The sequence below is a fragment of the Melospiza melodia genome, chromosome 1, assembly GCF_035770615.1.
Source record: "Melospiza melodia melodia isolate bMelMel2 chromosome 1, bMelMel2.pri, whole genome shotgun sequence".
Lineage (NCBI taxonomy): Eukaryota > Metazoa > Chordata > Aves > Passeriformes > Passerellidae > Melospiza > Melospiza melodia.
The window spans coordinates 149415303-149438534 of record NC_086194.1 but is presented as its reverse complement, the minus strand read 5'-3'; the positions used below and the strand labels follow the sequence as shown (position 1 = coordinate 149438534).

At 36.3% G+C, this 23232-nt stretch overlaps 1 protein-coding gene across 1 annotated transcript in view; it reads right to left on the bottom strand.

Annotated features, from left to right (window-relative positions):
- Window positions 1-23232, bottom strand: part of UBR5 (ubiquitin protein ligase E3 component n-recognin 5) — an 84657-nt gene that overhangs the window by 31885 nt on the left and 29540 nt on the right. Inside the window, exons 8-20 of the mRNA XM_063171566.1 lie at window positions 22038-22187; window positions 19838-20049; window positions 15450-15566; window positions 15260-15370; window positions 14408-14562; window positions 12444-12561; window positions 11441-11625; window positions 10556-10665; window positions 8837-8949; window positions 2106-2249; window positions 1897-2008; window positions 1538-1692; window positions 500-697 (exon numbers count right to left, since the gene is read on the bottom strand). Coding sequence (XP_063027636.1) covers window positions 500-697; window positions 1538-1692; window positions 1897-2008; window positions 2106-2249; window positions 8837-8949; window positions 10556-10665; window positions 11441-11625; window positions 12444-12561; window positions 14408-14562; window positions 15260-15370; window positions 15450-15566; window positions 19838-20049; window positions 22038-22187 — 1880 coding nt within the window. The remainder of the gene's footprint in view (window positions 1-499; window positions 698-1537; window positions 1693-1896; window positions 2009-2105; window positions 2250-8836; window positions 8950-10555; window positions 10666-11440; window positions 11626-12443; window positions 12562-14407; window positions 14563-15259; window positions 15371-15449; window positions 15567-19837; window positions 20050-22037; window positions 22188-23232) is intronic.

Below are 23232 nucleotides of genomic sequence, written 5' to 3'. Positions count from 1 at the left end.
ACATCACTGATGAGGACAGAACTCCACACGTGTTTCAAGTGAAAAAACCTTCACTTTCCTCTCCTAGTTTCCTAGTATATGCTCCAAATAGGTAATTTTAAAATAATAGAAAAAAAAAAAGAAGTATTGCATTCTCAGGGATCCAACCAAAACAAGTTGTTGGATCTCTGAAAAAAACTGCGCACCCATGACACAAATTAAACTGCATGGTGTTAGCAGATGTAAAAAGGTAACAATTTCAAAATCAATGCCTAAAAAACCCTACTAATTAAAAGCCTGATAGAGAAGTCATGCATCCCCCCCAAAAAAGGGTCTTTCACTTTACTTGGCAAATTTGTTGGTGTTTTTGTGTTTCTAAGAGAATCTTCAGTTGAAATTAGCTTCTTTGAAATAGTGAAAACATAAATCAGTATCTAAACATGAATCTGCTTTAAGCATAACTTTATAATAACAAGAGGTAAAAAAAGCACACAATTCCGTAGCAGAGAAAATATTTTACCTCAACAGCCATAATGATAATAGCAGCTTTCTTTTTGATGGTCGAGTTAGCAGGAAGATTTGTTAAGGAATGAACACCCATTCCAAGACTACTAATAGGTGGAAGATCAAGCCAGTCAGGGTCTCGTATCCCACCCATACAATCTTTTGCCATTGGATAGATTGTACCATTTCCATCTCTAAGAATAATAGGTGATTCCTACATTTGGGAAAAAAGTTTCATTATTAAGTCTCCACAATTTATAAATATTATCCTTTCCAAAAGATCCAGTTCTTGACTGACTACAATTACAACAGTTTACCAAAGATTCTCATTTATGTCATTAACTCCTATCATTGGAAGTGGTGTAACATAAAATAGGAAATTCCCTTTTGCAAGTGCCTGAAACATGTTTAACATAATAAACATTACTAGAAATATCTTCCTTCTGATAATCATTTATTGATTAACATTACCAGTGAAACAAATAGTAACTATACTTTTAGCTTACTTAAATGCTTCAAGTAAAGTTGAATATATTGAAATGAAACATTCAAATTCAATTATTTTGCAAAAACTGTTTCTTTTAATTATCCTAAAGAAAGTATACCACAGTTGTGGAAGAGTTGAACAAAACCTCAATCATTTTTAGTGAATCTGTACTTTCAGTCAATTACAGATTAATTTTTTTTCTTTGTTAATATTTCCATTTATTCTCAAGAGTGGATTTATATCTGACCCAGCTCCAAAATATACCTAGATCACATTCCAAAACACAGCTAGATAACAAGTTGATACTAATGCAAGAACCATTCTGTCACCTTTTTTCTCCCCTTTTTTACATTCAAGGTAGAGTTTAATAAGATGTGCTTAGGTAAGTTGTTTGCTATTGCCCTTATGCCACCAAAATATTAAAGGTAGCAGCAAGTTTTTCATAACTTGTTTGAAAAACTATTTCTTTGCCATATTTTGGAGAAGCCTTACAGAAGGCTGTACCATCTCATTCAAATATGACAGATGTGCAGTGAGGTTAAATGATTGAGACACAAAACCACAAACCTGTCCAGCTGTAAAAATAGCAACACTTCTCTCATTCTGACCCAGGAATGCAATGCTGCTAGTAGGGAAATTATTTTCCTGTTCAGCCTTTCCTGTGGCAAGGTCAAATATGCAGTATCGAACCCAGTTCCCAGTTTTCAGAACTGCATGCACTCCTTCAAAAACACATGAAGAAAAAAGTTAATGTTTTATGGATGGCATCCAGTAAAAGAACTCCCAACTAAAGCACTTTCAAGAAAGTACTAATATCAATGGAATCACCTGTTTATGTCACTTTGAAAGCAGGTATTTTTCACTTGGATGAGAGACAGGTAATGAAGGAACCAAAGATCTGGACTAACAGGGTAAGTCCTACTTACCTTTTGAATCTACATTTACTGCTAGGATCTCTGTTTTTTCAGGAATACACAGCTTTTTGGGTGTTCTTTGAAAACAGTCAGGAACTTTTGGAGTTCCACCAGTTTTTACAACCTGAAAACAGATGTAAAATTTTAAGCTGCAATTAAGCACACACAGTGCTGACACTTGTAAATACTGATTGTTTCCTCCATGTTTCACAAACACATACCTGCAGTTCATCTATCCTGAGCAGCCTACAGTCTTGGAGGAGAGAAGAGGGATCAGGATCGGAGTTAGAACTGCTCTGACAGTTTGCATTATTGGAGGTGCCTGGAAATTTCACAGCAACATATGCACCATCCACTTTTAGCACCTACAGGTAGAAGACATTAGAGTTTTACCAAAAGGCTGAACAGAATCTGATTTGCTTCAAAACAAACCACACATTTTTCAGGGAGAGGAAAAAATTTGCAATATCCATTGATAAAATTGTATAGCTCTTGGTCATTAGACTTGTCATTTTGCTAAAATTACCAGAATTTGAAAAACTTGGATTTCCCAATGACTTCATAAGCATCCTGACTTATATCCAAGGTCCCTCCATTTCAACATCCTACATCCAAGAGAAGCCAACATCAACTGACTAGAGAAGCCCCTGCTGGTACTCCCCTGGTCTCTTTACAACTTCCACCTCCTGGAGGACAACTTCATGTTGAATGGCCTGGATAGACCTTTCTCTTATTGACTTGTGCAATCACTTCTGGAAATAAACATTATTCTTGTGGCAATGAATTCCAAACTTTAGCCAACAATTCAACAACAACAAAGACTACATTGAGTCTCCTTCTTCAAGTGCCCATTAGATCTTATATTACAAGATAAAGGAAAAAAACTTTTTTTAGCCCCACTCGAAAATTTTTTGTGCTCTTTCCTCAAAAGGACTGTACACAGTGGAAAAAAAGACCTGTTAGTTTACTGGTCTAGTTCTGTACACTCAATGATCAAGTTCTTCACTCAGTCCCTTAGGACTGAAGGATTCACACAAGTGTATCCAGATGTTCTTTGTGTGTGTGTGTGTGTGTCTGTTGTTCTCTGGCCCCCCAAGGAAACAGGAGCTATTCAACTCTACACTGACACAGGCATTTCCAAGACTGTAAGCATCTATAAAGAGTTGCTGCCATGCATATCTAATCATGTCAAAACAGGCTTCCTTGATACAGGAACTACTTGTGCTATCACCAAACAGCAAGGCCCTTTGAATTTCCAGCTGACCATAGTTTTCCCAAAACAAAAACAAAGCTAAGGCAGAAGGAGGTGGGGCAAGAAGAGACAATGTTTTAATTATGAGCAGAAATAAGAACTCTGTATGCTCTCAGTCTTGATCAAAACTAGATATAAGCAACCATCACTCATTAATAAGTCCTAATTTCTCAACAGTTTCAACACAGAAAGTGCTTAACACAAGTCTAGATGTAACTAACTTATCTAAAAGGTCTTCAACAATAAAAAGCATGTCTCAAATTTTCAAGATACTGTATGTAAGAAAAAATCCATGTTTTCTGCCAGTTTTTCTAGCTAAGTGCAGCCTATCAAGTGCACTACAGAAAATGATATACTGACAACCTTAAAGCATTAGCTGATTTTTTTGTAACAAAGATTACTGTGGACAGAGTTACAGCAGCTGCTCCCTACATGCTGAAACTTCACTCTGGAAGCAGAATTACAAGTTCCAGTAGTAGAGCATCACTAACAGCTGTAAGAATACTACCCAAAAATTTCAAAATTCAGACCTAATCAAAAGATTCACAAACATTAACCATCATCTGGACTATACAAAGGCAGAATTCTATTGAGATTGGCAAGACAACTCTCTAGAAGAAAACTGTGGCTTAGTAAAAAAAGTTTATTCCAGGTACATTTAGATGTTTCTAAGATAATCAGACCAAGTTATAGGCCTGTAACTGCATGCCAATGGTTCAACAAGAGCTTCTAGTCCAACATGTAGAATCTTTTTCTTTTTTTAAATTACTAAATGTTGCTACAAGAACTTTATAAATTTGGGATGCTTTCTGATGGAAGCGCACCATAAGAAAAGGTACAATTCCCCAATCTTTAACATAGCTCCATAATTAAAAGGTTTTTACTGCATGCTTTCTGGCTGCTCTTATTGTTACCAACTACATCATTTTTCATTTATATTACTTTTGATGTGTTCAGAGAAATGATAACAGTTTTGAAGTGCTGGAACTCTTACGGCATCCACATGACAAATATTTTTTCTTTCCCATTTGCCAGGAAAACCATGTATCTTTAAAAACTGGAAAATATGCTTATTAAGATTTTGCTAAGAAGATAATCACCTCTTCAAACCTAAAATCAGTTCTTTAGTTAAAGTTACTACTACAGCTGTTGGCTGTTATACAGAAGGAAAATAAAACTATCTCCTGATGTGGTGAGCAATGAGCTTCAGTGAAGCATTTGATAGCAACTGAACACAGAAAGCTCCAAAGCAAAGATGTGGCATAATGAGCCAGCACCAAACAAGATAAATATGCAATGTAACCATTCCTCTTTAATTGAATTTATGCAAGTCTGAGATAATTTTAAAACTCATTACAAAAATAAAATGCAAAAACTTAAAGGATTGAGATGCTTTAGCTTGCACAAGTAATGTACTGCTGATACTGCTAATGCAAAAGTTTCACCAATTAGAAACAAGCATTTTACATAACTACAGTACACAGCAGTGTACTGTGTACACAGTGTGTGCCTTACTAGGACTTAATTAAGAGAATGAATTGAATGAAAAAAGCACGCAACAAAACGGAAAACTAAAGAATTTTTTCTGAAAAGCAGAATACCTTTTTAGTGCATTTTCAACAACAAGATAACAACACCTGGTCTTTTTAATAGAATAAAAAAAAATATTTGAGAAACTGAAAGATGAACACAGTTGTTAACTCCTTTATCTTTACTATCAATCCACTTCCACAGTCCCTAACACCAGAATGCCACTGGAAATCATTGAATCTTTCCCTCTCCAAAATCACCACATTCTTCCTCAAAACACAGCAGCAGAAGACCAGGGAAAATAAATTTTTAACTTCCTATCCAATCTTCTTTTTGAAATGGAAGAAATTTTAACATCACAGAAAAGGCTTCTATCTCGACCCCAAAGGTAAAAAGAAATATTTCTTCACCTTCAAAGAAACACTGACACAATTTTAAAAAATATTTAACTTTGAAAGATTACAAACAGATTCATAATAGGGAGTGGGTAACTGTTCCAGGGCAAGATCCAGTCTGATCTCTTTCATTTTATCCTTATCATTGGAAGGCTTCAATCTCAGACAGGAATCAAAGGAAAACAAACAAAATCAAGTGACTGACTGAAAAAATGCAATACAAAGTAAGAATAAACTACTAAATCCAAATTTATGTTTTACAAAATTCCTAGGAGCTGATAGGCTTTCTGGGTATAGGAACTGCAAAATTGGCAATACACAGGATTCTCACCTGGTTGGGGATAACTTTGATGACCAGAAGCAGTTTGGGGAGGCCTTGGACACTGCCAATGGAAAGCCTCAGACCAAAACGAACCGCAGCTGCCAAAGAAGAAAAAAGCAGCTCCAACCCAGGTTCCCCATCCCTCTGTTCTAGCAGTGGTTTCAGACACCATTTAAGCCATTTCAACAGAACAGATCCAGAAGCTAATGTGGTGAAGTAGAATATCCCAAAGTGCACGGGATCAACAGAAAAAAGCTTTTATCCCTCTGATACTAGTGAGCAGTAACAAAGGCTTATTTCAGCCACATCTTTTCTCAACAACACTGAAGAACACTCCATCAGACTTCTCACCAGTGCAGACAAGAGATGGGACAAGTGCAAGGCTATTCCATTCCATCAGTCTTTCCATCAGGTAGATAATCCTGGAATGATTATCTCTTCCATCTAGTGATGGATGTGGAGGAATAAAGACTTAATTTCATTCCAAGCCATGAAGGATTTAAATTGAAATGAGATTGGAAGGTAATAAATTCCAAGGAGCAAGGAGATGACTAACTACAAGAGAGAATCTAGCAGACATGCATTCTTAATCCCTTTCCTCAGTGTAAAGACTTTGCACTCTCATCAGACTCTTTGGGCGTTCGCTGCTCTGGCATCATATGAAATCCACACTTACAAAGCAGTGTGTAAAATGCAGATTGCACAATCTACTGGTATCAGAATGATCACAAACACTTATCTTGGATCTCAGCACACAGGGGAGAGCTGCTACATTACCAACTAAGTGCCCAGAGAGACAGAGGCACTTTAGTAGTCACCACCTTCTACCTGCCCATCATTCTACAGAACACAGCAAGGGTCATGGAAGGATTTTAAACAGACATTTTTTAGAGACTTCATGAAGCTGCTGCATATGTCCAAAAGCATGGGGACATAAAATTTCTAGAAACAAAACCATTTCAGGAACACAGGCTGTACCTCAATAAATCTCAACCCCTTCCTTTCCTACCTCTAAATTCCACCTCCTGAAGACTAAGTGAATTTTTTTCTATTTGTGTAAAACAAAGAATTATATAAATAATTTTAAAAGACAGCAAACATTTTGACAGAAGCTCATTGCTACCACACTTTATTCATTTTATTTTAAAGAATATAAATGTTTAAACTTTGGGATGCTCTTGCAGGTAAAAGGACAAAAATAATTGCTTTATTCCTCTTACTCCTTCAAATCTGAATCATTACACGCAGCAAGATTTTTGGCCTCAGAAATCAATTCATTTAGTGCAACTGACTTCATACTGTGCTCAAAAAATATCCACCAAATTACCAGTGTGTATTTCTCAAAGATGCCCAAGTATCCAAATGCTCCATGACCACGTATTCTACTGAATGACACTTTGAGAGAAACTAAGTGCTGCTCCACTGACACCACAATTTGTAACATCAAGTTCTTAAAACTCAAAGTTGTTTCAAAGCCTTTCCAATTTTCTGAAACACCAAGGCTAACATGTTCCCAGGTTACACTGCAATAGTATATTCTTGTGCAAGATGCTCATACCACTGAAGCCTCCCATAACAAAACATCAAAATCTGACCTTTCAGACTGTCAGTCAGTAAAGAGTAGACCATGGAAGACCAGACCAATGTATATCTGGGTGGACTATAAAAGGGTAGAACTTCTTAACTCATGAAGTCCTAAGAGCCCAAACCCATCTAACCATGTTTTTGCAGTCTGAACCTCTGTACACACACATTCAAAAATTACTTATGGATACAATAGTCAGATTATTCAGAATTCAAATCCTCTTTGTGTATAATTCAGCTCACAACAAGCTCAATTACTGTTCCATAATGAACAAGTTATTCTGCAATCAGTAGGAGAAAACTGCCAAGGATAACTCTTCTGCAGACTGAGGTGCCTCTGGTTTTCCTTCTTACAATCACACAGCTGATCCAAATTACAAACAGAGCATCTAACGAGGCTCAAACTTGTTAAATGCCTTGTAATAAACTGCATTTCTGAATTTAACCTGGACACCACCAGACAAAAAATAGTGGTTGATTTTGTCTGCTGGATTCTACCTAAGCTCTAAAGATTAAGTATTACAAAACTGCAAAAGGAAAAACATGAGTGGCAGTATACAACACTGGAAAAGGACAGCATGCTTTATAAAGGAAAAGAAGCATTTTTGCCATAAATGACTGATCTAGAATAGACTCAGGACCACTGAACTCTGTTCAGAAGACATGCCCCATAATGATTTTAGCACTCCAGTGAAAATGTAAACATAAAAATTCAAGCTCTTTTATACTGATCATAGTAGTTCTTGATGCAATGCATAGACACCTTTGCAACTGTATACAGAAATAGAGGAACAGTCTCTGTACTGAAAATCTTAGGATCTAAAACAAGAAGGACAGAATAAGGACAAGAGGGACTTTCCCAAAGATGGTGTCAGAAGAAAACAATGGATTCAGCAACTTCAACTAGATCTCAAAATCTTATTTTGAGAAATTGAAGTGTTACAATGAGCTAAGTTGCTCCATATTTCTTTTTGCAGAAATGACCTAAACTTGATAATGAAAATTCATTGTGAGCCTGCTCCTTTCAAAGATACTGCTGAAGGCAAATCTTACACTGCCACACCAGTAAATCCATTAGGGATGCAAGTAAAATAACTCTTGCTAACTTCAGCTGCCTTCTGTTGGACAGCTATTGATCCTCTTCTGATAACATTTTTTAAAATCTTTTATGAATCAAGTAGAAAGCAACCCAATCTTTTCCTTTTGAGGAAAACCTTATTGGTTTTCTCATTGCTTTTATTTTTGAAAAGCACACCAGAGAACCGTCTAATCCCTCCTAACATCACACAACAGTGCCAAAGGAGAAAAGGGAGTATTTTCCTCTACGTGGCTCTTGAGTCAGAGCAAAGGTTTATTACAGAAAAAATGAAAATATTACAAGGATTAAACAAAGGGATTTTCTGGAGTAATAAATCAAATAACTTTTTAATCATATTAATGAAGCGTATAATTTCTAACAAAAATATTTATGTTCTTTGCTTGCCAGAACATGAGATTCATCCAAATCTTCTACCTATGTGTGTGTAAAAGTCAGTCATAACAGGTGGAACCCTTCACACTATCACTGGACATGTGGGAGTTATTTCTCAAGACAACAAAATAGTATTTTGGATAAAACCACGTCTGTTTTTTGTAATATTGTGGTTCAACTTAAAATACAAGAATTTTTTAAGATTTATCACCTTTTACTCACAACACACCCGCTCTATTATTATCATTACATTATAAACACAGCTAAAATCATACTCATCAGAAACAATCTCAAGCATCCCTGAAAGTATGCTTTTTTTTAACAGTTAGCTTACTTAAAAGAAAAACCCTTTCTTCCCCCCTCCCCAAAAACAGTGGGGCAGTGTATTTTAGACAAACCTTGCCAACAGGAACATTCTTAACATCTTCCACAAATACAACTTCCCTCAGAGACCACTGTTCTTCATTCACTTTCTCCTCCTCTTTTGGGGCAGGAGTAGATCGTCGCCGCTCTGACACAGAAAAGTTAGCACCAAAAAGAAAGACTTGATATACTCCATCAAAGCATCAAAATGCAATGTTCAGTAAACACCAAACCTTTCCCCCAAAAAGATTATCAGCAGTCAAATGTAGAAATTAACAAGAGGTTAATAAGAACACAACTTTAGGAGTCAGAGCTACCTAACAAGTATATCATGTGACTTTCATGTTTTTCTATGGATTTGGAAGCTAATAAAGCCTATATATTAAGCAAAGCAATTTTAAAGATATTTAAGAAAAGTGATTAGAGTACAGTATTTTTTTAAAATCTTAAATAATACAGTAACTAGAATACAAAAAATTAAAATACAAGGAACAAGCTCTGTTCTGGCAGAGCTCACACATACTCATGCTGTAAGTGAAATGGCTGACACTGAGAACATTCAGTCACCCCTGCTACAGTGCTTTGTATCAACCTCACAAAAAGTCTGCTTGCCTACCACATATGGATTACTTGGTAAACTTCTAGAAGAACAGCAAATGAAGCAGAAAATAGCTATTTGGGCTAATGGTAATTGCAGTACAGTTAGATTTGCTGCAGACTTTATCTGCAACTGTAGAACACTCAGAATCAAATCTAAATACATAACATGGCTAAATAAACACTGACAAGAACCTTTAATCTTCCAAGTTGTGTATATAGTGTAATTAATACTACCAACATATTTTAAGTAAGAAGCAGAGAACTTCTAAGCTAATTGCACAGTTAATTCCAAACACTAGTTCAAATGCCCAAGCAAAGTTGTAGTCAGTGGAAAATTACAGCTGAATGAACTGAATGATAAAAGAAATCAATAGTAGAAGATTTCTAGTAAAATAAGTGAGTACTGCAGATCTGAGCAGATGAGATTCTCAGTCACTGACAATGCCATTTGAGTCATTAGGTCAATGCTGCTTAAAACTGCAGCTTGTGACCAATTAGAAGAATAAGCTGTAGAGAGAAGATTTCTTCAAATGATGGCATTGTAATTGCATTTTATCTATTTATGTGTTTAAATTGAGAGAAAGAAATGCTTAAAGGAGTCCAGTTGCACAAATTCACATGTATTGTGTTTTTAAGCACAACTTGTACTATGAAACCTCCCTGACTGCTTTTGTATGTTAGTAAAGAATGTCTGCTTTTAGACATTTTCTGTTATAGATACAAACTACTGCTTTCTGCACTGACTTTCAACAACAAGGCAAGCTGTTCGACAGCAGCTTAATCTTTAAAGAAGTTTTCCAAAACAAGTTCAACTTCCTGGCTGCAAAGAAACTCATTATCACATTGCAACTAAAAACAAATTTATCTTTAGTATTTCCTCTTCATCACCTCCTGAAAGATCCTTTTGATTCTGAGAACTGTTACGCTTGCACAGACACATCTTACATCAAGGAGTCACTGCTTATACATTTATTTAACACTGACAATTCACAGATTATTCGAAGTCTATTACAAAAGCCTTCACCTACACTGCAGTACAGACTGAAAGACCAAAGGATTCTGAAATTAGTACAGAATCACTGTAGAATTGCCTTTTATGGAAACTTCTTATCTACATAATTATTTAAGTTTACTCTGAGCTACACATTACTTACTATATGGCATTGATGCACTGCTTGCTATTGAAGATGCATCACTACAAGTGGAAGCTGGGGACGGTGGAGGACCCATCTCAGTTTTCACTGGTTCCTGTTTGCTTTCAGGTCTAGAATAAAAGTTAGCACTCAGAAATGAAAAAAGAAAAAAGTGGAATTTTTTCTGTGACAGTGGACAAAGCACCAGGGTATCCCAGCATCGTTCCTTTAACAATACCTTAAAGAAGTAACTCCACACTTGCAAACAACCATCCCAACTGACAAGGCTATAAACCTTGAAGCTGGGGATGGTACAATGCTGCTTAATCAGGGATTAGCTTTTTAACATTAAATGAGCACAGACACACTATTACAGAAAATAAGCAAGATGAGCTTCATTTGAACTTTTTTATTAGCTTTATACAGAAACCTGAAACTCCAGAGCTGCTAAACATTCTCAAGTTTTACTTGAAATTGTTTAAAACTGTTTTAAGAAACATGTAAATGGCACTGTCAACTCAAAAGATTTTTTTTTTCAAGCTATGGAGGGGCTGAAAGAGATCTGTTTAATCTCATGAAGAGTCAGGAAACAGCTGGTTCCATTTTCAGCTATGAAAATATAAAATCTTGGAAACCTTATGAAACACTGTAGGGAGGCCTTCATTTAATACTCCTCCTGCATTTCACATATACATAGTGCTTTCACAGAAGTGAGAAACCTTTCCTGCAGTGAGCCTTTCTGCACATCAAGCCAAGTTTACAAGAAACCTAATACCTCATAAAGATCACAAAAATCTTCAAAATTACAAAAGTCTGACCCTCCTTTTCCATTATTGCTCCCCAGTTCAGAAGAGTACCTACCACATGAACAATCTATGTCTATGTGCCCATGGTCTCCACACTTACTTGGCCTCGGTAGTTTTGCTGGCCTTCTCCATGTTTTTCAAGCTCTCAGGGGACCGAAGCTGAAACCGACAGCTGTCATTCATGTTCCAAACAGATTCCATTAGCACACCAACTTTAGGAATGCCAGCACTGATTGAAAAAGCAACTGCTCCAGCATGATAGAGAGGGTTATTTCTTAAACACACCTAGAGATAGAAATATTAATTTCTATGAGAAAAATTAATTCTACTGAGGGAAATCATATGTACCTTATTTTCGCATTGGCATATGCAGTAGTCAAAATAGAAAACTTATGGAATCAGGTGAAGAGGAAAGTCAGCATTATGTATGAAAAAAGAAGCTGTTGTGAAAGTCACAGCTGAAGGCAACAGCTTTAGCATTGAAACTGTTTAACATACAATATTTAGATGCTCAACTACAAAAGGAACAATCAATCCAATAACAGAGACTCATCACAGTGTCAATTAGAATGGCTCTGCAATCAAAAGAAATGTGCTCCCTGGGAAAGGGCTGCTTTGTCTCATATTAGTTCTAGTACTTATCAAAAAAAATCCTCTGTATCAGTTATTAGTCTTTTTGGTAAAGGCTTCAAACCAAAGATCTATCACACTGCATAAATAAATCAAACCCAGTTATTAATACTGCAGGCATTTAAATGCCTCATCATTTACAAAGTCTTTTGTTCTACAGGGAATTGTATTTCTATACTTACTTTCTCTCAAAATATAGTATCAGTAGGTAAGTTAAAATAGAAGTACTTTGCATGAGTACAGCTTGTTCTTCTGTGCAGCAAGAGTCACACTTGTAGAACAGCAACAATACTAATAGGACACAGCCATTTACAGCCATACAATTCAAACATACTATTTTAATTTCCCATTATTGCTATCACTTTTGTGCATAACTTTTTGTGCTAATAACTTTCGTTGTGTTTTTTTTAAGAGCACGTTGTAAACTCAGCATATAGCATGGTGAAAGTGCCACTGGTGACAGCTGTACTTGCCTGGGTTCCAACAGTTATGTTTGGCATAGAGGAGATACCAGCACTAGACTTCGGCTTTTTATTTTTCGCTCTGGCCTTTTCTAGCATTTTCTTCCTTTGGCTGAAAGGAACTACACCCCTGTGGAAAAATGCATGTTATTTTTAAAAGGCTGTGAAAGAAAAGCTTTGTTCAGAACTTTGAACAGTTTATTCCTTCTGCTTAATGTAATCATGAGCAAACATTCAAGTGTGTGTGCCACCTGCTCCAAAATCTCAAAGCACTGCAGAAATGCCATCTTTTTCCATATGTACCCCAACTTTCCGAATTCATCTTGACTACCCCAATTTACACAGAGGAGGAGGCAGAGCACATGACTTATTTCATTGTCAAATGTCTTTCCTTCCAGTCTGAAGTGCTGCAAAACCTCTGTTACAAGTGGTATACTCCAGTCACAGCTTTCAAGATGAACTTAAGGATATCTTTCCCACAAATAGTGATAATTTCCAGAATTTGCAACCTCTAGGGAACATGATTTTTGTTTCTAAATTCTAAAAGCCTCACTTCCTCTCTGGGTACATGGCTGAAAGTGTCTGGGGCTCTTACAACTTCCACTGCAAGAGGGGGGGAAAACCCCACTTCTTTTGTAATTGGATTTGCTTGGTTTAGCTGAAAATCATGCCTGCATACACAGCTAAGCATGCTTATTATTTTGATACTTCATGTTTCAGTCAGTGGCTTATGCAGTTAGAAGCTTTGATTCAAGAAGCTCCTTCATGTTAAGTAAAATGTAAAAAGCATCAGCCCTGTGAAACAGTGGAAATTGAAATCCTGTCTCATGTACTACAGATCACTGTAACTCAGGGTATCAATAGTAACAAAAGCTTCTGTCTGCATCAATCTGGTAACATAAAATCACCACGGCTGACATTCAACCACAAAAAGACACATTACATCATAAACTGCTTCCAAAGACTGCATGTAAACACTAAAAGTATTATTGTACTTGGCACAGATTATTCCAGTAAGTATGGAAGGTTCAATAGCCAAGTATCTCCAATGCTACAGCTTAGCAGTATCTCTACAAAGAATAATTAAAGTGTGCCATGTCAGCCATGGAATAATGAAAGAGCCAAGAACCAGAAGTGTATAAGTATAGCTTCAAGTCTACTTAAATATTTTCCAGAGTTAGTAGAATTTAATGAGAAAGCTGTTTCATACAATTAATTTTCAATGCTCTCATTTCCAGCTCATCATTGAGTATTGAGCTCATCCATGCCTCAAAGCCACTTGAACTTTAAGCATGATACATAATGCAATGACTCCTGACACACTGAAAAATAATGCATGCTGACAATGCATTAGTATTACTCAATTAATTCCCTTAAATTAGAAACTCATTTCAGAGCCCTTTGGAAGTATTATTTTCGATGGTTTGTTTTCTGCTTTGTTTTGTCTGTGGTTTTTTGGTGTAAGCTTCTTAATCATGAAGCTATTAGTTAAAATGTTTTAACTAACATTTCATATTTTATGAAAGGGTCTGAAAGGGTTATATTTTAACAACAAACTCCAGAGGGAGCATTGGATGTTATTTCTCCCTTCTTTAAGATTTAGACCACAAACTAACAGACCAAATCTTCTAACAGAGCCAGACAGAGGAACATTGACCTCATATGTGGGTACGTTTGTTCCATATTTATAATCTGAATGACCCAAAAGGCACAGAGATTACTCTCTGATCCTGTGTAGTACTGATACATCTGAATGCTAAAGCACTTACACACATCTCCTAAAAGAATGACCTTATTCTGTTAAAGATGTTATAATTGGAAGCTTTAGGCATTAAAAAAGAGAATAAATATATTTTATAAAGGGAACCAAAGATCAACAATGGTGGCTCAGCAGTTTTGCAACGCTTCTCAGAGCCAGAGACATGAAGACATCCAGAGCATCCACACTGTTGTACACAACCAAAGTATTCACTTACCACCAATACAAGTTGTTCTCTAGCTGAGCACACGTGTAAAGAGCACAACAATGTAAAGAAACAATCCGTTCTCCCTGAAGCTCTGAGTATGTCTGTGCAGTGTGTTCTAATTTAGAGGCTACGGAGCTTAAAGTTTCATCTACCCATGTAGCAACCTAGGGGAGAGGAAAAGAAAGAAACAGAGAAGGCAGAGGGGAAAAGAAAAAGAGAAGTTGCACATCAGTTGCGTCTTTAATGTAATATTTACTGGGTTTGGAATGGGGGGAAAAAAGGTATCACAAAACAAAGAAACAATTTTACCCTTCAGAAATTTATCCCCTACCATCTTTCTTTCCCCAGAAGAGAGCTTTCCAGATTAGTTTTCCCCTCTATTTCCAGTCCTCAACCTTAACAAAAAAGGTTGAAAACAAAGGAGAAACCTGTCAAAGTATATGGAGGTGTGGGTGTCTTTACCAAATCAATTTCAAGTTCACTCTAACTGGGCTGAAAAGCATATTTAGCTAACTTACTTTACATCACTGAAAGCTTCAATGTCCTTAGCTTTTCTACTAAATCTCTACAGAACATTAACAAGCTTCTCTATTCTCAAACCAGTCAGTTTCTACTGTAAGAGCAAAAAGTCAAGTGCTTCATATCATCAGGCAACCTTTTCGCTGTTTCAGCTCTAAATCTGATAGATATCTTTTTTTAAAACGTTTTGCATTTCATGGGCAGGGAAGGAAAGGAATGAGCAAATGAATTGAGTACTTTCTGGTGCAGATGAAGCTGAAGAAACAACTTCTCTACAATATACTGCAAGCAATTGAAAAAACCCAGCTTTGTCAAATTCAGCAACCAGCAAACATTTCATACCTTGTTATTTTCCGTGGCAACAGTTGCTCTAATACTATTTGCAGAAAGGAGCACAATCTTTTCATTGGTTAACCCCAAGAACATAGCTCGTGGATGATGTAGTGAAGGATTCTTTAGAAACAAAAAAGTATTTTAGATATTCAAAGCATATAAATAATTCTGAAGGGGAATATTTAAAGCTATACAGTACCTGTGCATTTCTGTAAGGCTCTGATTCACTCCATTTCCACTGGTAGAGTTCTCCTTTACTGCTAACTGCTACGAGCTCAGAATATAGAGCTCCAATAGAAATAAACTTTGTTCCATCCTACAAACACAGAAATACAAAATCTAAGACAATGATATTATAAATATATCTATAAATGCAAAATATGAACTTGGAATTGTTTTTTTTTTTCAGAGCACCCAGAGCACCTGAAAATAAAGATATATCCAGACTGTCTCAAGATCATCATGCCCCCTCACACAAAACATCATTGTTTCTGATGAAGTCAGGGAATAAAGAAAGATATTATTTCCAAGACCTTTATCAATAGCATATACATGGCAATTAACTTGGACAGTTTATTAAGAGCTTACATGGTGCTTTGAGAACACAACACAGCCCATAAAATTAGAGATGAGAAGATCTCTTGACTTGCAACATTGAAAAAAAAAATTCTGCTGGAAATTCTGGCTGTTCGAAATTAACAAAAAAGCAACATAATTCCACTATTTCATTACTAAGTATAGTCAGGAAAGTATCTTCCAAGCCACCCAAGAAATCAATTATCAAATTCACTGTTTTGTCAATTAACTCGTATCTTTCACTTCTGAAAGTAACTGCAAACAACATCAAGTTTTTAAAAAATCAGTATGCTATATCTCAATAATGCATCATTATTACCTGACATGTTGGGGAAGTTTCTAATTATTGGCTATTCCTCTTGCCCTTTCCTCCTTTTTAACATTTTATCAAAACTCAGCTGGTATCTTCCTACTATTTATATGGCATCAGTTTGTTCATTTGCTACATCCCATACCTACAGGGACCTCAGTGGTCTGATTTCCTCCCTCTGAGATTGGGTTTTGTATCAAGGCAACTATACAATGTTACAACCTCACCTCGCAAATTCCTGTTCCTCCTTGCATTGAAACTGATCTCAAGCTACAGAGAATTGGAATGATTTCCCAAAATATTAAATTCTGTTTACCGAGAAACATTTGTAACATTTCACTGCTCCTCAGCAAGTGCAGCTATAGAACACACATGCTCTTTCTGAAGTTCCTTACTACTAATAACTCAAATTTTTCTTCCACTTACAGCTTCACAAAAATTTTTTTAAAAACCCAACTTAAACTAGCATAAAATCAAATGCTGTCTTCTACAGCTACAGATCTGAAAGATGATATCTGGTCTTCTCTGCAGTGGTTATCTCCCCAGATCAGTATCTTTAACTGACTCTCCGATTACAATTCACCACATTTAAGTACTTCAGCCATCTGAGGGGAAACTGAACTCAGTCAGCTATTTAAGAAGTCCCACTATCTAGTACATTTACCTGTCCTCTAAATTAGCAGACTTTTCACCACAGAAGTTTAAAAGTGGAAACACTTTTAGTTTTGTAAGGCTGGATTTACACTATTTTTTCACAGTGTTCATGCCCAGAAGTGCACATTCCAAAAGGTGTGAATGTGTCCTTGAGTGACACAGGATTCATTCAGTACAGCTCTTACCAAATGCTCACCAGTATTTCTGGGAAAAAGAAAAGCAGCAGGAGGAAAAGACAGAAGCAATCACAAGCAATTTTCTTTTATACCCTGATAAGAGTCTCTATAATTGGTTAAATCATTAGATAAATATTTTGTTCTGGAGGGCATCTACCAACATAGCAAAGAAGTAACACAACTACTAATCCACATCATGATTATTAATACATGCTATGACATAAACATTGCACATTCTGAGAAAGAACTGTCATCAGAACCTACTGTAGTCTAATGAGATGCATTTGACTTCATCAGCATAGATGAATCTTCAGAAGTTAGCTGGCCTAATGCCTCACAATTAAGTATGGAAGGCAATTCATTTTTGCTCCAAGACACTCTCATTTTGACTTTTCATCTTGCTAACAGATCTTTTAAAAACAAACAGCTTTGTACCAGAAGCTGAATACTAGAGAGACCTGCCACTGAAAATTTTTCATTCCCTTCCATCAAAATACTAGCAGTTGTGACCTAAGTGCTTCAGGATCAATGCTGCATTCACCTTCAGAGGGCCATTCAGCCAACTGCCCAAAGATGCACAAACAACACAACAGCTCTGTTTCTGTAAACCTGAGACTCGTGTTCAACAACAAATTCTGATTTCAGACCCGAGAAATTAACACACATGAAGATGATGCAGACTACTGGCAAAATCTTAGTATCTCAAGCAGAATGCACCTACTTGAAAAAACTAAAGGCTTGGTTTGCACCTAAATTACAGTCAAGCAGGAAAAGAAAGACCAGCCATACTTGCCTTTACTACACTACCCATACATGTGGCACAAGGTTGATACAGTGCAAGTGCAGACTGACAGTGCTACACAGTAACAAATATTCTGATATTTGAAATATCAGAAGAATGTACTCACTGATTTGGATTCCTGAGCAGTTGATGATATTTATTTGGTGGAGAAAATGCAGTACATGAGCAACATGTCTATACACTGTCAGCCTCAGATTGCTGGTGAAACTGATGCACTTAGGAGCACTATCAGCTTTCTAAAAGTTTCACCCGTGCCTTCCAGGTTGGTACTTCACCTCCCGCAAACAGAAGTTAACCACCCTCATCACAGCCTTCTACAGACTTCTGTCCCAAATGCTAAAGGTCCAAATAATGAAAAACAAAGGAAAAATATTTGCAAACATGACTGGTTCTTTTGTAGTGGTTTCCTGTGTGCTTTCATTTTTCCAAAGTGGAAGAGACATCTGAACTGATCTCTCTGCTAAACCGTCTCTCCCAGGACTTTCCCCTTGAAGAATTTCTGTTGAAAAATACTACCAACAAAAATTCATACTGGATTTACAGCAGGAGAAGACACAGAACCATTTCTTATGAATGTTCAACTGAAAGAAATGACGCAAAATTAAATTACTTTTGAATACAGATGGAAAGCCTTTCCAGTTAGACACCTTGATTTATCTGGAAGCCCAGAAGCTGGGGTTTATATGAGTGCAATGCAAACAGGTAAGTGGGAAGCAGTTCAGTACACAAAGTGCACAGGAATACAGTCAGATATCACAGCAAAACAAACAAAAAACCCCACACTAGTAGCAACGGCCATAGTAACGTTACCAAAACAAAGATGATGAGTCAGTATTCCAAATCTAAACTACATTTATTCATTGATGTTAAATTCCTGGAATGTCTCTCTACCAAGCTAGATTTTCTCATTCTAAGCTAGGGGGACGAAAGCCGCCAACTTTCACTGACAGAGAAGTTCAATGTTACTAGATAAAGAAAAACAAAACAAAACCAAACCAACAACAAACCCAAAACAAACAAAGGAAAAACACTTTAGACATAAAAGATCTGGTAAAGAGCAACTACTAGACAAACATTCTTTTTAGGTCTCTTAATTTCTCGGTCTGAATGCCCAGAAGAAGACAATTGCATCTGAAGTCTTGCTGCTGTTAGCAGAAATAAGCCTCTATATTCACCTCTGTTTTCAAGCTTTCTATCTAGATTTAGTCCGAAACGAACAGAGACACAGAGAAAGAAAGTGTGACAGACCAAAAAAGGAACCTCACAGATCCCATGGACAGACAGAAATGGGAACACTAGAGCAAGTCAATAAAATTTGGTCTACTAAACATCGATGATCACTTCCATTCTTAGGAAGTTCTTTGGTTTGGTTAGTTGGTTTGGGTTTTATTTTATTTAGGTTTTTAAATAGTCATCTCCCCAAACATTTAGGTAGTTCACAAAGACAATGACCACAGGTATTCAACTACCAACATATAGCTGGTGTTTCTACTACTTTTATCTCCTGCAGTTATTATTTCTTGCCTTGAAATTGGAATTAAGGTTCTAAAGAAAAACAGCTAATCAAAGCCAAAGGACTTTGAAGGAGCAACCAAGTTACTGATAAACTCAAAACACAATTGCAACTAAATGCAAATTTATACTATTGTAGTTTAAAAGCCCAATCCATTCAAACTGAAAGTATCTCCAGGAATAATAATGCTTAACAAAAAACATTTCTTTGATGAAGCATAGTTTAGACTGTTTCATGAGTTCCCTACTGCCAATGCTTTGAGCACCTAAATAAATATAAGAAAGAAACAGAAAACCCTAAGCCTTATGATCTACAGCAGTATCTTGAAAATACACAGAGAAGAAAATTGAAACAGTAGTAACAGAAGGGCAGTTAGAAGGGTGTCAATAATTATGTGTAATTTAACTATGTGCATAATAAGGAATATACTTTATTACATTATCTCACAAAACTAAAATGTCATAGTCAAAAAGGCAACTCAGGGTATTTATTCAGAAAAAAAAAATAAACAGATCAATTGCTCAGCATGCAAATAATAGATTTAAGAATTCCATACCTTATCTGGCCACCACTGCAAGTCTTCTCCTAAAGAAACAGGACTTTGAACAGGTGTATTCTTCTTGTCCAGGTTTGGTTCCCCTTCCTTACTTGTTGAGCCTCTTTCATTATCAAATGAGGCTCCATCAAGCCACCTTCGTTCACGCAAACGTAAAACGGACTCACGTTCACGCAACAGCTCAGAGTCTCTCTCTAAGGGAAGAAGGAGAACTGGTATGCAATTGGGTCACACCAGTGGGATAAAAGTAAGCCACTCTCTAGTAAAGACCCTTCAGGATGCAACTAACAGCAGTTTAATCTACTCACACAGATTAAAAACATAGTCCTGACATGCAACATTCAACATATTAACTCTTTCAAGAATATGTACTTTAGAGTCACTAAAGATAAAATAAGCTAGAAATAAAGGCTTACAGTTTTTTGCACTATGAAAATGCTAGAGAAATTTCACTTACATCATAAGAGGCCAAATACATTTAACATTTCTATTTAAAGTTTTCTAGTACAATATGCAGTTCTGCAGTTTTATCAATGTAGTTAAAATAACAGAAGAATCTTAAATCTATACAGTCTGCCAGATAGCTTTATGCAAACCAAAAAAGAGTATTTATTAGAGAGTTTCATAGCAACTTTCCAGAAAAAACAGTAATTTGAAAAGGTTAAAGAAAGAAAGCATTAAAAAAAGCTCTCATACGTATTTGAGAATCCAACCCCTTTCGTTTAAAGCAATATACTATAGGACTGGATTTAATAAATTAAAGTGTATCTGCTTTGAGTAGATTAAATGAAAACTTTTCAAGAGTCAGACAAGTTTTTAAAAGGATCCTGACAGAAAAATGTTCTTACCAAAATGCTTCCCCTCCAACTAGCCTATAAACTGTCTAAAGCCAGTACTCTGCAGTTCGTTCATGCAGAAAATTATTTTATATCAGGTAATCAAACTAACTTTCCACAAATCAACTACACATGGAAAACAAGGACTATGAAAATCGTGGTAACATCTTATACAGAACAACCTTTTATACAGAATAACCGTAGGAAAGGAAAAAAAGAGGAATTTAGAAGGAGTTATGTCAGATGTTGAATATTCACACATGCACATAAATGTATTTAACCTATGAAGTACCTCACTTATGCTCACAAAAATCAACTGGAACTACATATACTGATGAGATGATGCATTATTATCTCATAGTTTCAATGGATTACACCAAGTCTTGGGTCTTTTGCTGTATTAGACAAATGGGAAAGTTTTTACATAAGCCGAACACGACAGCCTGTCTTACAGATGTATTTCATATAAGTACTGTACTTACTTTCTAGCAAACATCACACTGGCCCTTGATTAATAATTTTGTAACAGGAACTTACATATTCAGCAATTAATATATTAAAACATGTTCATGAAAGGCAACAAAACTGTACTAAATAAACAATCACATCAGAGGCTGGATTAACAGTTTGGAAATACTCTAGGTATTTCTGGCAACAGCCTCAAAAAGATAAGAAATTGCTCCATGGTCTGTTATAAATTTTTCAAATGTATAATGCTTAAAAGAAAAAATGCCCTAACACTGCTCAAGGAGCTTTTTTTATCACCTGTCAATAGTTCTCCTTATCCAACTACAAAAATCCTTCAAAAAGTAAAATTTAGATAGATTTCTTCTGCCTCCTTGTTATCTAAAGTTCCTCATTCCGTAAAGGTAACTTCTGTAATGGAACAACTAAGGAAACATGAAGAACAGCGTACCAAGAGCAACCCAAAAGAAAGAAAGAAAGAAGAAGAAGAGGAGGAAGAAGAAAAAGAAGAAGAAAAAAAGGAAGTCTTAAGAATGCTGCATGTCATCGATTATTACTAATTTTTGAGCCAAATTATATATTTATATGGCAATCTATGTTAGTAGGTACATACACTACAGTTTATTTTAAACTTGACATGCAATAATTTTATAACACCTTACAATGATCAACAATTATATTTTTAATATATGACTACCAACGTTCTTGCAGAACTTACCTGCTAACAGTCAGAATTCATAAAAATTTTGATGAGCAGCAATCTACTTGTCTACTCTATATTTGACAACATAGCACAGTCTACTTTCACATTAAATCAGCATCTAAACCACCAGTGTCTACTATCACTAGCTTTTCCCACAGCAAACTACATATTACAAAGAAAAAAGGTGCAAAATTACCTCTGGATGAGCCTAGCCTGGAAAGTGATGAGCGCCGAAAGGATGGATAACCAAAGTAACTAATATCTTCTGAAAACATAGCATCAGCATCAATAATGACACTTGGGTGAGCAGAATGTATGTCAGCATCCAGAAGAGACATAAGATCCTCTATAAGAGGAGACAAGGGTCTTAAGTGAATAATCAGCTACTTAAAACATCAGCTAGAGAGACCATCACTAAACAAATACCAAAAAAAAAAAAAAATCCTATCTATTAATTGAATTTCTGCTCTTCAGATTCACCAGTGCAAACTCATGTGCCTCCTATGCAACCACATTTACAATCAAGCTTGGTGAACTAGTGAACAATACCAGCTTCCCTACAAGAACTGCTCTGTCACTTACCTAACTACATTCCCCAAACAAGACTTTCTCAAAACATATTGTTCTGTATCCCAGAAATTCAAACTTTTGACTGTCACTTGAAAGAACTAAAGGCACTAAAGTAAGATGGAGACATATACACACATGTGCACACACACTCATGCATGCGATGCAGAACTCCCAGGATGACCTAGAACGGAGGGAGGACAGAGCTGACAGAGAAAGGCAGCTTTCACACAGCCACGTCTTTGAGCCAAAGACTGCACCTTTCCCCATGCAAAGTCTCTTTCAGAGAATGATGTACTCATTTAATTCACAAGCCGGCAACTTGCAGCTCTCAATACAAATCTTTAAATGGTAGCTACATGAACAACAACAGTTATCTGGAAAAAGCACAATGTTGTAATACCATGCAGTTTAAAAAGAAACCTAACCAAACCTAAAGGTTGAACTTCAATACTGTGAGTACCCTCGCTTCTGTGCAGGAAAACTTGAGTTTCCGTGAAGTAATGATCATCATTAAAATGCAAAACAATCTCCTTCCAGTAACTAACCTAAAGCTTCTATCCACACACAAAAGAGGCTACTGGAAATTCATGTGACTTATTGAAGGCCAGCAATATGGACTGTCAAGACAACTGAACCTGACCACCATCTTACCACAAAAGGTCAGTCCTACTTCCCTCCTCCTTTATCCCTGTGGCAGGCACCTCCCTGGGACAAGGGGGGATTTCTAAAACTAGGGCATTCACCTGGCTTGAAACACAAGTTCACTAGGTTTAGAAGTAAGGTGAGGATGGATCTTCAGACTGACTTAATGGAGTAATCAG